General features: G+C 43.2%; 1 protein-coding gene across 1 annotated transcript in view; it reads right to left on the bottom strand.

Moving 5' to 3' along the window:
* Nucleotides 1–602: 602 nt before the first annotated feature.
* LOC143293409 (uncharacterized) overlaps nt 603–15,577 on the bottom strand; it is a 78,734-nt gene continuing 63,759 nt past the window's right edge. The window contains exon 5 of the mRNA XM_076604250.1: nt 603–6,324. Within this exon, the coding sequence (XP_076460365.1) occupies nt 5,842–6,324 (483 nt within the window). The 3' untranslated portion in view covers nt 603–5,841. The remainder of the gene's footprint in view (nt 6,325–15,577) is intronic.

Here is a 15,577-nt window from a genome sequence, read left to right as displayed (position 1 = left end):
TCAGAAGCTACTGATATGTCACGGTCATTCAAATGTACATCGTTCTCTTTCTGCTCCAGAGCATTGCCAACACATTTCTATCAGATAGCGCTGGCAGCGCTGGGGGCAGTGTGATGGTGATCAACACAATAAAGATGATGACAAGTATGATGTCGTAGATGACTAAGTATGAAAAAATGTGTATGCTCATTTGTATATGTGAATATGTATGTGTGTGTGCGGGTATTGGAGGAAATGTATTGTGTGACTGTACGTAACACGCATGTCTGTGGTTTAGAAAAAAAAAAGAAACAGAAGAAGGAAAACAATTGACAGAGACGCAGATAAAAGATGTTGTTTTTTGTTGTTGTTGTTGTTGGTAGTGGTATGGTGGTAATGTTGGTGGGGCGACAAAAAGAACCCCTTGCTGTCAACATACAACAATGGCAACCTGGCGATCAATGAAAACAGTCATGCTACTTTAATGTATTCTTCATTTGAATTTGAAATAGAACACTCACACACACACACACACACACACACACACACACACACACACACACACACACACACAGGCACAGGCACACGCATGTATGCAAGCACGCACATACACACACACTCACTCATTCACTCTCTCACTAAAATATACACGAAGAGAGAGAGAGAGAGAGAGAGAGAGAGAGAGAGAGAGAGAGAGAGAGAGAGAGAGAGAACAAACACAGAGAAAAATAAAACACGCAATTCATGTTATAGTACTGGCCTTTTCGCGCGCACACACACAAATACAAATATAAAACACCAAGGAATGTACAACATTGTAATTTTTTTAAACGTCATATCATAACGCAAAAGTGCACATTCATCTTATAAAAACATTACATTTTTGTTTATTCCAAGCGGATGTCGAGTTTCACAGTCACCGTGTCATAGGAGACCATAACCATCATGTTTTCTAAAACATATTTATTTTATTGCTTATCTAAAATTCTTTTCTGTCGAGAGCGACGAACGATTATGTACTTGTTATTCGGCTGCAAGCAGAGTCAACTTGGAAGAGGTAAACTTACATGGGAAGAAGAGAACTAACATCTATGTCGTATGTAAAGCTGTTGCACTTTCTGTTTTCTTTACTATGGAACCCCCCCCCCCCTCTCTCTCTCTCTCTCTCTCTCTCTCTCTCTCGCTCTCACCCTCTCTTTCTCTCTCTTTCATCCCCCCCCCACCACACACATATATACACACAAGCAGACACACAAACGGACTTTCCTTTGCTCGGTGGCATAAAATTAACTAAGAAAGAATGTAGACAGCTGTGATCCATTTGTCTGTGGTTCTCAGGAATCAAATGGATGATCCAATGACCCAAAATCCTACGATAAAACTTCGATTGTGGATCTTCTGAAACGATTTTATGTGTCTTGAAATACTTTTGCACTTAGTTTCGTTTTCATGGGTGGTTTAAAACGCATTCTTAGATCACCAAGTTTTAACACAAGCTCATTAACATATGTTAACTACATATCTTTATCTTGCTTTTCGTCAATGTCTCTAGTGGTGTGATTCTCTGAAAACGAACTGGAATCCTATCCAAGTCATAAACAGCATTATCTCATGGGGTCTCGAGAAGAAACCATGTATATCTGCCTTGGTGAATTTGGTAATGCAAAACGAAATCTCAAGACAGACGTCAAAACAAACAGTAGAATAAAGCAATGACCATGAAATTGAGCAAAGGCTGCCAAGTCTGCCAAGACTGTCTGGATGTCATGATGGTGGTGATAACTATAACCGAAGATTTGTCAAAGACCACTACTGTCCTGAACTTGAATGTATTATCGCAACACTGGAACAAGCTGCTCATTATACCTGTGGCTAGCAACTACCACTATCCAGTTAAAATTATGCCATTAAAATGTTAGCAGTGGATATATGTACACCTTCAGCAAAGACTTTTCTTAACCTGTGATAAAATTACACGTCTTCGCTTGATATCATACTTCGTTTCTCGTCCCGGTATGTTTTACGAGTTTCAGCATCACTTAGATATCAATTTGTCATTCTACAAGGTAACGACTGGGAAGGTGGAGGCGTGAGATGAATCCTTTCGTTCTAGCACTAACTACGTTGGGTGATAATCACTCTGTGAGCGCTGTCTTCGTGACAGGAAAACATTACCAACAAGAGCAGTTACAGCCCATGTTGGAGAACGCGTTGTACTACTAGTATCAAGCCCGCCATTGTTCGATCAGAATGCCCCGCAATGACCTGAAGAAGAAGAAGAAAAAAAAAAAAGGAACACAATACAAAAGAAATAATAATTCCAGCGTTGTAATAAAGGATCCTTCACCATGGTGTTGAAAAGGGTTCAAACAGGAAATCCCGTCAGCACAATAGGAATGACGTCCGTATTCATATTCATGGTTTTATATTCCCGAAATCCATCCATCTGCGCTGCAGAATCGAGTTACCGATATGCAATATAATCGGTGAGCCGTCACTCTGAAGATACGACCCAGTAGAAATCGCCATTAAGTTGTTCATCGCTATTGCTGACTAATACTCTCTCTCTCTCTCTCTCTCTCTCTCTCTCTCTCTCTCACACACACACACACACACACACACACACACACACACACACACACACGCGCGCGCTGGCAGTAAAATTGGCAGCAAACTTGAAAATGGGGCCAACCGAGTAATGGTGTATGCGAGCCAGATGGTGACACTGAGACAGTCTTGGCAGCCAACGTTACACAAGAGGTGGACTATATGGGTAACAATGTTTCCGTTACTTACACAGACATAGTTTGTGTTCGCTATATGCTGATGTAGATACCACTCTATCTGGCTTGGTTTACACGTGAGCTGAAAGGTTCTCTTGTGTCTCGACTGTCCAGCTTACCAGGTGAGCAACATAGCTCACCTTAGTAATGCTGGAATCTGTCGATTGGTTCGACGTTGTTCATACATTTTGGTATGATAAATCGATCACCAGACAGACCAGAACCAAACGTGTTTGTTGCGTGACTGTTCGCAATCGATTTAGAGCTCTCAAACTGCAAAGTGTGTCGAAATGCTTAATGTGTCGAAAAGTTTGCAAAGCAGTTTAATCGGATTTTGTTATCAGTCAGTGTTTTGCAGGGTAGTGTATTTCAGCCTATATGAACAGAACCCCAACACTCAGAAAAGCTCTCAGAAAAGTGCCAGTCCTGTCCTGTCCTGTCCCGTCTTGTCCTGTCCAGTAAAGAGCAGTGGGCGGGGGACCCGACTTTGGGCTATCGAAAGAAGATAATTGACTGACCACTTTGAAAATGGAGGCCCAACGCTGCCGATGGCCAAGGCATCATAATCGAAATATCAGCACATATGCCGGCACGATGCGGACACCCTGCTGTTAACTCTTGTATTGACATCTATTCGTTTTCTACACGCTTAAAAGATACACGTAAAACCGAGTAAGGCACATAAATGTATTTGCTAATATTAACTGTGCACACAATCTCAACAATGATATTGACACAAGCAATATCTGACCAACGTATGAAATCAGAACAACTGTGCAAATAACATAAACCGTTGAAAAAAAAAGACATCAACACAAATAAATACCGTACATGGTGTTACATCTACGGCAAGCATACACTATACACATCACTGGAATGCTTGGAGTTGGTGAACATCTGGCAGAAAGGTTGTGCCTGGCAGGTGGATCACTCACAGGGAGGAGGGAGGGAGGGAGTGTCTACAGGTGAGCGGACAGTCATGTCGTTGGGGTACTACCAACAAACACTGCCAGACAGGAATGCTGCAGTGTTGACGCTACTTCAACACTGCAACCATCATTTCTCCAACTGCCGTTGATACACACATGTTTGGTTACACGGATTCATTGAGTATGATCATTAGGTGAAATGTGATCAGCTAAACCATGATCGATGATTACACCATCAGAAAAGATATTTGCATTGTACAATCGAACGGTCTGTCAAAGGCAACACAGGTGTCTGTGCTTCGCTGTGCACGACAAATCTGTCACAAGCACACACACCAGCCAGCGTGCTGCCTGGCCAATGTCATGCTTTTGACACGTCCCTGAAGGAGCATGTTGAAAAATATAAAGGGGTCCAGATCTGGTTCGGACCGCTAAGTGGGAGCAGTACTGTGGGGAGGTGGGGGAGGGGGCTGGGGGCAAAGCTTCAAAGGAAACACAGTAAAAGAGTGAGAGGAGCACACACACACAAAATAACAGAAATGAAATAAGCGTACACAGTTTTTAAGTTTTCAGTACAGATTTATGGACATATAAACACGCTGCTCAGTCTGACAGATACATATGTTTAGCCTGACCCTTGACACATTGTGCAGCCTGCCATGTCACATGTTCAGTGTAATTGTACCAGTGTCTAGTCGGACACATCGCACACTTGGCATCATTGTTTCTGCTCATGGCAGAGGATTTAGCAGCGAGCGTTTTTTGTCCTTTTTCTTCCCTTCAGTAACCAGCACTGTTTTCTCTTTTCTCTTGAAAAAAATAAAGACACGAGGTGGGACAGTCTGACTGAGAACGGAGAGGTAGATAATTATTTGTCATGCTTCGCCTACTGCGGTCCATACGGCTTCCGCAATTGTTTTGTAAAGGAGACGAGGCTAAAAGCCATTGTCACAAAGAAAGTGTCGTTTTACTCGTTTCCGATTTTCCAAGAGTTAAAACAAAATGGGAAGGAGTCTAAGAAACGAAACGTGTTTGATTTGAACGAAAATCGAAAGCAAACTAACTTTCTGGACAGAAAGACCAGTTTGTTGTCAGTTTGATACCTATATTCCATATTGTGTCCCTGTACTACCATTGAAAACGGTAGCAATGACAATTGGCAGGTGGCGTGTACGTGCATCTTTCCCAGTTAACACTTAGCCATTCGCATGAAGACACACCTGTAACAAGTTTCTGATGCAGTTACCACTTGTGCAGATCTACCCAGGGAGTTAACGGAGAGGGAGAAAGGAAATCGACGAAGACAAGAAGGGGGTTGGAACAGCTGTCAGACTAATAGCACCATGCCAGGACGGGAACGTGTCTCACATGCACTTGACAATGTCGACATACAGCAATGTCTGTTGTAGTGGAGACTGCCCGTCATGAAAAACAAGTGTCATCTAATTACATGATCAACAACAAAAAGATTTATAATAATAATAATAATAATAATAATAACAATAACAATCACACGTGCACACACTTGCACGAAAGAGGTGGTGTAGTTATAAAGTTAAAAAAAAAATCTACAAACAGTGCTCTTAAAGCACACCATGTAGAAGCATACATGGTCAACCTCGTCATTTTAGAAAGGCCTTGTGAACAGCAGACCCCACCAAGGTGGAACACGATTCAGGAGATTTAGCCCAGTATCCAGGTCGTTGCAACAACAGCTAGAGGTCGTGCTCAATAAATGCCCCAAAATTGCCTCACACTGCCTGTGTATCAGTTCTCACAGTGGACTCGATGAAAACAGTGCGGGGAGCCAGTCAGATGACCAAGCCAGTGCCCAGCTGTGAGAGAGAAGACCCAAGACAAAGGCACTGTCACCAAGCATGTCCGTGCACACCACAGACGTGCAGATGAAGGGTGACGTGTTGTGCACCCAACGATAGACCTAACACTCGAGCTTTCATTGACACGTGCCCAATCACATCGTATTTTGTGCTCGGTCAACCCGAGCACAAGCTGCTACGCATCACTGTTGATGATAGGAACTAGCCCTCTGCGATTTACTGGCCCTTGGAGTGCTTCGAAGACTGGCTCCTCGGTCATGTCCTCGGTCATGATAATATTGCCAATACAGGTGTCCACGTTTACTGACGGTGTCATCTGGGATCTGGCGTGCTGATATACTTGCCCAAGTCCGTGTTCTTCCACGGATCGTGAATCTCCTTCGCCAGTGAGTTCTTCACTCTGGGGTCCGACCTGTCCCTGTCAGTCCGCCTCATCGTGAACTGAAAACACACAGTACGGTCCCGGGGCCGCCGCACACGACCCCTCAGCCGCTGACCCCGATTTCTCGACGCCCCTCGCCTGGCGGAAGGGGAGGAGCCATGGTCGTGACGATGTTTCCGCTTGTTTCCATGTTTGTTGACGTCCTGCTGTTTTGCGCGCTTCTTGTCTCGTCTTCTGGAGTTCGGCCTGGTGGGGCTTCTGGCTTCCCCATCCTTGGGAAAGGTGTAGCCCCGCTTGCCATTGCCGCGCTTGTTGAAGCCCACGTACCAGTCGGCGTTGGCCGCGGACTGCAGCATGATGTAGCCTCCCTTCTCACGCTCGTGGAACAAGCACCGCTTGCTGTTCCCGCTGAACTGTGGACAAAAAGAACATAAATCGTCGTCATTTGTAGTGTGAGTGGAACAGTGTTAGGAGACAGTACAAGTTAGTAATACAGTTGGCTGCTATATACTGGCATACACCATCGTCATTTGTAGTGAGTGGAATATTGTATGGAGATTATAAACTGTAATTGAAAACGAAGCTATCGCAGCTGTAAAATAGACATCATCATCAATAGCTAAGCGGAACAATACATGGAGACGATAACATGCAAATCATTAGGTCTCTATAGCCTGTAATTGAAAAGAAAACCAACACAACTGTACGAAGGACACCGAAAAACATCGTGCTCTGCCCGTTGCAATTTTGACGTTCAAAACGCATACCATCAGAGGATGAGGCGTGAGGACGAGGAGGTTAGAGAAGAAGTCTTAAAGCAAACAGAATTCTTTACATTAAGCTGTAACAAAACACAAGACGAAGAAAACATTAGGACATCCATATACGTGTGTGTGTGTGTGTGTGTGTGTGTGTGTGTGTGTGTGTGTGTGTGTGTGTGTGTGTGTGTGTCCACACAGACACATCATCGGAAACTAAACATGTGAGATATGTATGTGCGCGTGTATTCACAGACAGAGCCAGGAAACAAAACGAAAAGAAAACAAATCTCTGTTGCCATCTGAGGACTACACCCATCCACCTCTACTACCATGTAATGTAATGTAATTTAATGGGTTGTGACTGGATCTCCTTTCCAATGTCATGACAGATTCATAAATGTGAAAGAACAGTTCAACGTTGGTGAACAGCCTGACAGAACAAGAGTCTTTCAGCGGGTATTTGATTCTTGCGCTACTTATCGTTGGTGCCCAGGCCGACAATTTCTAGCAGTTGGAACGTTCCACTTCCACCTGGAGTGTCCTTGAGGATCGTGGCACATGGTTCGAATCCCGACAGCGCCTGGTGGGTAAAGGGTGGAGAGTTCTCCGATCTTTCAGACGTAATCAACGTCAGTATTTGGTGGGCTGTAGAACATGAAGATATCCTGCATGCCGCTGACTGTGAAAACGGGAGCAGGGCTGTCTTAAAGGCGGGATTTAAAACAAAAAAAGGTCCTACACGTAAAGACTTAAAGGCCTACATCTTGAAAGTAGTACACGGAAGAACTGTAGCCAAAAATGCAAAAGAATCGGTCCTGTGTCGAGAGAGAGAGAGAGGGAAAGGGAAAGGAGGAGTGAGGGCAGAGAGAAGGAAAGCATTCGACGCGTGCAAGAATTGTACAAGGACTTGTATTTTAACCTCCCCTCTCTTACCCGCGCATCACACGCACACGCACACGAAGAGTACCCAATTTTATGCGTGTGCTTGCTTTATGAAGTCGTCATATCTTTTCCAGTCCCTCCCTTCTCCCCACTCACAACAGGCAGCCCCTCACCCTGTCCAAACCAGTGACAGTCAGTTCACAACCACCACTCCCAAACTCCGCACCCCCACCCGCTCCGACACCCGCCCAGGTCCTGTTTGAATGAATAGAAAGGGGAAGGGAGGTGACTGTGTATGTAACCGCCGAGTTGGAACAGAGCCTATTGAAATGCAGATGGTGCGGTTTTTGCTGATATCTCATCTCTCTCTCTCTCTCTCTCTCTCTCTCTCTCTCTCTCCCCTACATGTACACGCTTTTGACAGAGCAGACTGCGCGCCTGGGGAGACCGAAAATGGATCATGATGACGGGCCAACCTTCCTCGTGCTAGCATACCAACAGCAGCTAGGGTAAAAAAAAAAAAAAAAAAAAAAAAAAAAAAAAAAAAAAAGAGCTACATGGACAGATAGTTGTGGCGTTTCGTGTGGAATGCTTTTTCTAAAGACTACTATTGCTGTTTGGAATGCTCTCTGTCTCTCCTTCCGCTCCACATTCTCTGTCTCTTTGAGATAGAGCTCATGATTAATTTCAGCTTAATGTTAATGCCATCTCAACGTCAGAGACAGAGAAGGTTGGTTGGGGAGGAGGGGCAGAGGGTACATCAAATGGCGATGCTGGTCCAAGGCAGAAAGCTTTTAGAATCATGGCCACAATACGTAACACTCCATCATCATACTTGTATACCTTCTGAATGTTCGTCACCAACCACACTTAGATGCAGCGAAGCATTCAGAGGATTTTAACGGTCATTTTTCGACAACGATCAGGTCTGTAGCAATGACAGGGGACATTGACTTCATTGGTTGACTAGCCACCCATGACATGTCACCCCTCTCCTCTGCTCACCCTCTCCCACCTCCACACCCACCACCTGTCTCTCCAGTCACGCGTGATCGCTCTCACCCCCCCCCCTCCCCCCTCTTCCTCAATCCATCTCTGATTACATACCCGGTTTGGGCCACAGGACAGGACATGAAGTATTAATTTAGAACAATCCCTACAGAGGTGATGACAAAGGTACGGCAACGTTTGGTCCTTAAAAGTAGTTAAACGCTCACTGACTGACTGAAGCCATTTATTATCAGATTAACGTTTTGTTGTGCTGACATTTTGGCAACTGAGCAACACAAAGAAAATCAAATTTGAAAAAAACAAACACCCAATGATATGAATTTAAAAAGAACAACATATTTAACAAATCAGTTTACCAAATTTTTAATAATATCAATATCTCAAAAAAATGTTTGAACACACACACATACACACAGACGTGCATCCCCCACCCACCTCCTACATACATCCATGCATGCACACAGACGCCCATTCGGATTCCCCCACCTCATCCCCCTACCCCAAGTACACTTGTGAAGTCACATTTTGATCTTATTGCCCCGCTCCAAAACGTGTAAGTGTTCACACCCAGGTACACAAGCTCTCTCTCTCTCTCTCTCTCTCTCTCTCTCTCTCTCTCTCTCTCTCTCTCACACACACACACACACACACACACACACACACACACTCACACACACTCTCTCTCTCTTTCTCTCTCACCTACACCCCTACCCACACCCACACATACGCATTTGCACTAACATACCTTCACACACACACAAACACACACAACACACACACACACACACACACACACACACACACACACTTATATATATATATATATATATATATATATATATATATATATATAATCTTTAAAAAAAGAAGAAGAAATGAATAAATTAACATAAAGAGAGAGAGAGAAAGAGAGAGAGAAGATTAAGAAGACAAAAAAGTAGTGTACTTCACTGCACACGTACAGTATGCAATCATTAAATTAAGGTTTCATATTGTAACCAAGACGACATATTACGTGTTAGTGTTGAACAGTTCAACTAATTAGAATGATGAGAACTTTGCTCAACAAGTAAATCTGACGCTATCACCCAAAACGAAACACTAATTTGGATTAAATAAAACATAGGGTAAACTCTGCAGCATATAATACATTGAAAAAACAACAAAAACGGATGAAACAAATGAGAAAAACCGACCATTGGATGGCTTTTGATTAAGTCAACTGCAGTTTTTGTCAGAGACCAGCCATTTTCTTTGTTAGGGTGAAACACGCTGGACATGGTAAATGGAAGATTAAAGGATGTAATCATATCATGAAGGGATTTGAAATGTGAGTGTGTGTCTGAACATTCAAGCAAAAAAATTGTGGGATGTCAAGGGTCTCATCACAAACACATAGTGTTGACGGTTTCAGAAATCTGCATGACCATGCATTAGTCCGTAGTATGTGTGTCAAGGTTCTTGTGGAAATTGATCCTGGGGGGCTAGTACCTTTCTTTACTAGAAGAGAGAGATCCCAGCAGAGCTTCTTATTTGAGTTTTCTAAGAACTGTTTCTGTATGAAACTCCAGATATATGTTAAAAGAATAGTACAGGCTTCAGAAACAGAAATAGGAATCTTGTAATTGATTGAAACTGAATTGTTCGATGTAGCTTCCTCGGCACAAAGATCGGCCATTTCGTTGCCACTAAGATTAGAATGTCCAGGAACCCACAAGAGTGAAATTTCGGAACCTCGCATAATTAACTGGTGAATTAAATACAAAATTTCGTACATAATATCTGCTCGTTCAGATGAAGACTGACTATTTAGAGCCATCAATGCTGATTCTGAATCAGATAGTATAAGAATTTTTGGAGGCATAAGAGGCATATCACTAAACAAAAAGGTGAAAGCCATCAGAATTGAAAACAATTCAGCGGTAAAACGCTCACTACTTTAAGACGTTACTGCATATTTAGCGCTTTTCATCAGTTTTGCGAACAAGTGAAAATGAAAGGCACAGATACAGTTTCAAACCAAGAAACTTTCCTAAGCGATAAAAGGCTTGGACGGGAATGAGTTTTCTGACTTGCAGTTCGCTGGTTTACTCTAGCTTTGCCGACTAAATGTTGACGACCATTTACGTCTCCTTCCTAAAGAAATTATATATACATTTGTATGAAGCCCACTGGATGCTAAGATCAACTCATGACTGGATTGGAAGTCGTTTTGTAATCTTATGATTTTAATGACTCAGTATGTTTATATGTTTGTGCGTGTGTTTGTACCTACTTATGCGTGTATGCAATTTTTTTTTTTTTTTTTTTTTTTTTTTGAAGGGAAGAAGAAGACAAAATTGACTGCAGGATTGTTTTTTGAAGATAAAGCACTGGTGGTTTTTTGGGGGGTGCTTTTTTGTTTTGTTTTGTGTGTGTGTGTGTGTGTGTGTGTGTGTGTGTGTGTGTGTCCCCTGTCAGGAAAGTCTATGACAGGGAAGCTGCTGTGTGTGATGTGTGTGAGAGAGGTTTGTGTGAAGGTTACAGTGTAAAGATCAAAGTGGCTGTGGTTCAGCTGTCAGGTGACTGCCAGCCACTGGCTTCAGACACGATGGGCCGATAGCTGTCTGGCGTTTAACGGGGCTGAGCTTTCATCTCTCTCTGTGTCTCTCGGTCTGTCTGCCTGCCATTCTCCCACCCTCTGCCCCATCATCTGCATGCGTGTGTTTGGTGGTGTGTGCGTGAGTAGGGGGCACGGGGGGCGTAGGGGGTTGTTGGGGGTGGCTAGGGGTGTGTGTGTGTGTGTGTGTGTGTGTGTGTGTGTGTGTGTGTGTTTGTGATTGTATCAATAAGAGAGTGTGTTTGTGCATGATTGTGTGTGTATGAATGTGTTGGTTTGAATGTTAGTGTGTATTGGGGTGTGTGTGTGTGTGTGTGTGTGTGTGTGTGTGTGTGTGTGTGTGTGTTGGGGGATGGTGTATGCATGTGTGTGTGCATGACTGAAAAGTGTTTTCAGAGAGAGAGACAGAGAGATTTTGAGTCTTTCTGTCAGCAAATGTGTGTGTGTGTGTGTGTGTGTGTGTGTGTGTGTGTGTGTGTGCGTGTGCGCGTGACGAGTGGACACAGATGCGTTACGTGAGCAACATGAGCAAACCCAGGGTATGATTGACAGACCCTATCAGTTTATCAATTAATAATCGAACCCCTGTCACGAAACAGCGTGTAACTGTCAAGACTACATTGATATTGTCAGCTTGACACTTGACGAGGCAAATATGCCAGGCATGTCGCTAATCCCTTCAGGATTCTGTATATTTGATCATCTCCGTAATAACAAATCAACGTCTTCTATGTGGGGTGATTCGTAACCTGTACATATGCTTCTGCTGTCAATCACCCTTATGTACTTAGTGGGGATTGGATACCGGTATTGAATACCTTCCTTTCTTGGATGTATGGGTACGCATGTATGTAGAAAGTTAATAATAATAATAATAATAATAATAATAATAATAATAATAAAGACATTTTAACGAAATAACATTATTAGGAGTGGAGCGACATTAACCTCATAGCGTATATCGTGTTCTTGCGAAGTAAAACGTGCATTGACCAAGTTTTCAAGAAATGGGTTTCAACAACGAATGAGGCAATATGAAAGTTATTTGTGTCAAGCATCTAGGTGAAACACAGAGAGAGAGAGAGGAGGGTGATGAGGGTGAGTGCAGAGTGACTAAGTGTTGAGGCAGATGGAGGCGGCGAACAAAGATCGAGAGAGAGCGAGAGAATGAGACAAAGAGAGACAGACACAGAGAGAGAGAGAGAGACAGAGAGAGAGAGAGAGAGAGAGAGAGGGGGGAGGTTCGGAAATGGCCGCTCGTTCGAACGCAAAATATCTCTCTCTCTCTCTCTCTCTCTCTCTCTCTCTCTCTCTCTCTCTCTCTCTCTCTCTCTCTCTCTCTCTCTCTCTCTCTCTCTCTCGACTACAAGCAAGAATTAACGTGTGAATGGATGGTCAAACCACGAAGTATTTCATGTCTGTTCTTATTGTTTCTTGTTTGATTGTTTGTTTGTTTCATTCCTTTGCATATTATGTTGTAAGTGTGTTGCTAATCTTTATTTATCTTCAGTTTTTTATAATTTATTTGATCATCATGGGCAATATGATCAGTTGGCATTGAAACAAATGTTACCCCCCCCCCCTCTCCGAACCTCCTTGTCAAAAGACCTTTTTACAGGCAATGACAATAAACAATTTCAAGTTTAAAGTTTAAAGTTTCAACTCTCTCTCTCTCTCTCTCTCTCTCTCTCTCTCTCTCTCTCTCTCACTCTCCCTCACGTGCACAAAATTAATGCACACACGCGAACACACACACTTTCAGTTCTTACTTTACCTCTCACCATCATGCACTCATCCCAAAAGACAAAACAAAACCCCCTACATATTGCAGACTTTACGGAGAAAACACGCTACGAGATACATCACTACAGTCAGTACAAAGAAAGAGAGAGAGAGAGAGAGAGAGAGAGAGAGAAGACAAGAAAAGAAGACATTGATAATAAGAGGACATAAAACCCGCTACCACCTTTAGTGCTAAGGTTTCCACACGGCGGTTGTGACAAATTGTAATTGTCAGGTTTGTCCTGTGGCCGCGGGGCACGTCAGGCCCCAGATCTGTCATTTTCTAGTTAGCATTTCACGTCCACAGACAACAGTGGAGGGCAACAGACAGCGACTTGCTTTTTTCCCCTTCGTTTCCTTCACCTTACACACACAGACACGGACACACAGAGACTCGGACACACACACACACACAGCGAGCAAGCGAGAGAGAGAGAGAGAGAGAGAGAGCGATGCATGTTACTGTTGTAGTATATCTGCCTCAGAAAGTAACCCAATAATTAAAACGTACACATTCTGTGCTTAAAAATTCAGAGAACATAAACGCTTAATGACGGGAATCAGCATTACATACACAATCTGAAGCAAAATAATTTCATGAAACCATTGAGTTGTCCATCGCTGTGTGGGGTCTTACGAAGAGAACATGCCACAAGCTAACAGGTAGATTACCAAACCTGAATGTGGAACACCTGTCATTTTCCATGGTTCTGAAGCCGACCAGGTAAAACCAGTACGCCGAAATGCCATGCCTGTCTCATTTAGCTTCAATGGAAAGCACAGGTGTTGCTCTACAGATTGTGAGTGGAACGTCCCAACAATTTCAACAATTTCATTGCACGTTTCCTTGCAAAACACGTGACCTGACACGCTTGGTTAAGGGTTGTGTTGTGAATAATGCCCATCTGCCACTCGGTTTTAACACGCCTCGTTGCGCTTTTATCATTTCTGTTGAAGCACTCGGGTTCGTAGTATGCACGCAGGTATGTATGTATGTGTGTGTGCGTGTGTGCTCTTTTGGCAAGCCTGTCCCCATGTTTTGAAGATTACCTAACTCCACTGCTGACAAGTCCTGTGTCTTGACGTAGGCTTACCACCCTCTGATTTTGACACTACCACACACCTGTATAAGCGATAAACATTTCGACATTACGCCCGTGGGTTTTCGGGATTGGTCCAGGAACATGCCTCCGTTGGTCAAGAGACTTGCCATGCAGTAGGAAATCGATTCAGACTGACCATTCCTTCATAAATAGTTCTGGAACACGGATCTTCAGTATCCTCTTTCTCATAGATGAACCACGAAGCTCGCCTCACTTTGACTCATATCCCACCACAGCGTATCTAATGGAAGGCCAGTGAAGCAACTCTAGCTCCAGAAAAAGGCTTGTCCAAAGATCGGTTCAGAGTGGAAATGCTCCAGCTCCAAAATGAAACTAACGTAACCAGAATAAGCCTTCTGAACTGTAAAAACAACAACAACAACAACAACAAGAACAAAAATACTGCCACAACGAACCCTGTCTAGCTGTGGAAAATGTCTGGGGACCTGATACAAAGTGAGCCCTTTATTTATCCAGGATTAAGAGTTTGCCGCTAATTTCTCAACAGTCCTTTGCCAGTATTCTGGACAAGATTCATTCATGAGCAGATGATAGTCAGTAATGGGGAAACAGTTGTTAAAGATTATGTTTTCCGAAATAATGTAAGTAAAAAAATAAAATTAAAAAAATTAAAAAACACACACACACACACTACACGACATACACATATTTTGCAAATGATGTTAACGGCGGATGTTTTCGATGTTTTATGATGGCATAGGTTCTTTCATTTGGTGCTTGAAATACAAAATATACAAAACTATCTACTCCCCCCCCCCTCTCTCTCTCTCTCTCTCTTCTTTCTGTCACACCGTAATGCAATAGAAAGCAAAAACAATTCAACCACAACCGAGAATCTGAAAAAAAAAATAAATTGTTCGTCGTCTCCCCGAACAAGCAAACATTTGTGGGTCACCCACTCCATGCATGCAAAAGCTCTTCAGAAAAGGTCCCCCCGAGAGAATAGATAAAATTATAATAGGTAATAACCAGGAGGGCAAAATGTTCAGCTTTCACGACTGGGCATAAATCAGTTGAAGTGAAAATTGACTTCCACTTGGCCATTTGGCATGACGCTGTCAACAGGGTCGTCAAACGGGCCTGATAGGAGCTGTAGGAGGCCGTGAAAAAAAGGGGGGGTAAGGCAGGGCTTTGAGAGCGATTCGTTTGATACGTGTCATAAAAATAAGTGCAAAGGTGGTAGTTATCGTCCCACTCTCGTTTTAAGTCAATGGGATTGTTAGCACACATATCAAAGATTTATTTTTCAAAAATGGGAAGCTGATATGTACGAGTGTATACAGAAGTGAATGAGGCAGACACACAGACAAAAAGATTAGCAATCTACACAACACGCATGCACGTACACACACACATTCAGCACACACACACACACACACACACACACACACACACACACACACACACACACACACATCTGTTTTTAACTCGCCATGCAGGCAGCCATACTTCGTTTTCGAGGGTATCTTAACCATTACAGTTATAGCCACTTTACATCTTGTTATCA

The sequence above is a fragment of the Babylonia areolata genome, chromosome 19, assembly GCF_041734735.1.
Source record: "Babylonia areolata isolate BAREFJ2019XMU chromosome 19, ASM4173473v1, whole genome shotgun sequence".
Taxonomy (NCBI): domain Eukaryota; kingdom Metazoa; phylum Mollusca; class Gastropoda; order Neogastropoda; family Buccinidae; genus Babylonia; species Babylonia areolata.
The sequence above is the reverse complement of the archived record's forward strand: the minus strand, read 5'-3'. Positions and strand labels throughout refer to the sequence as shown.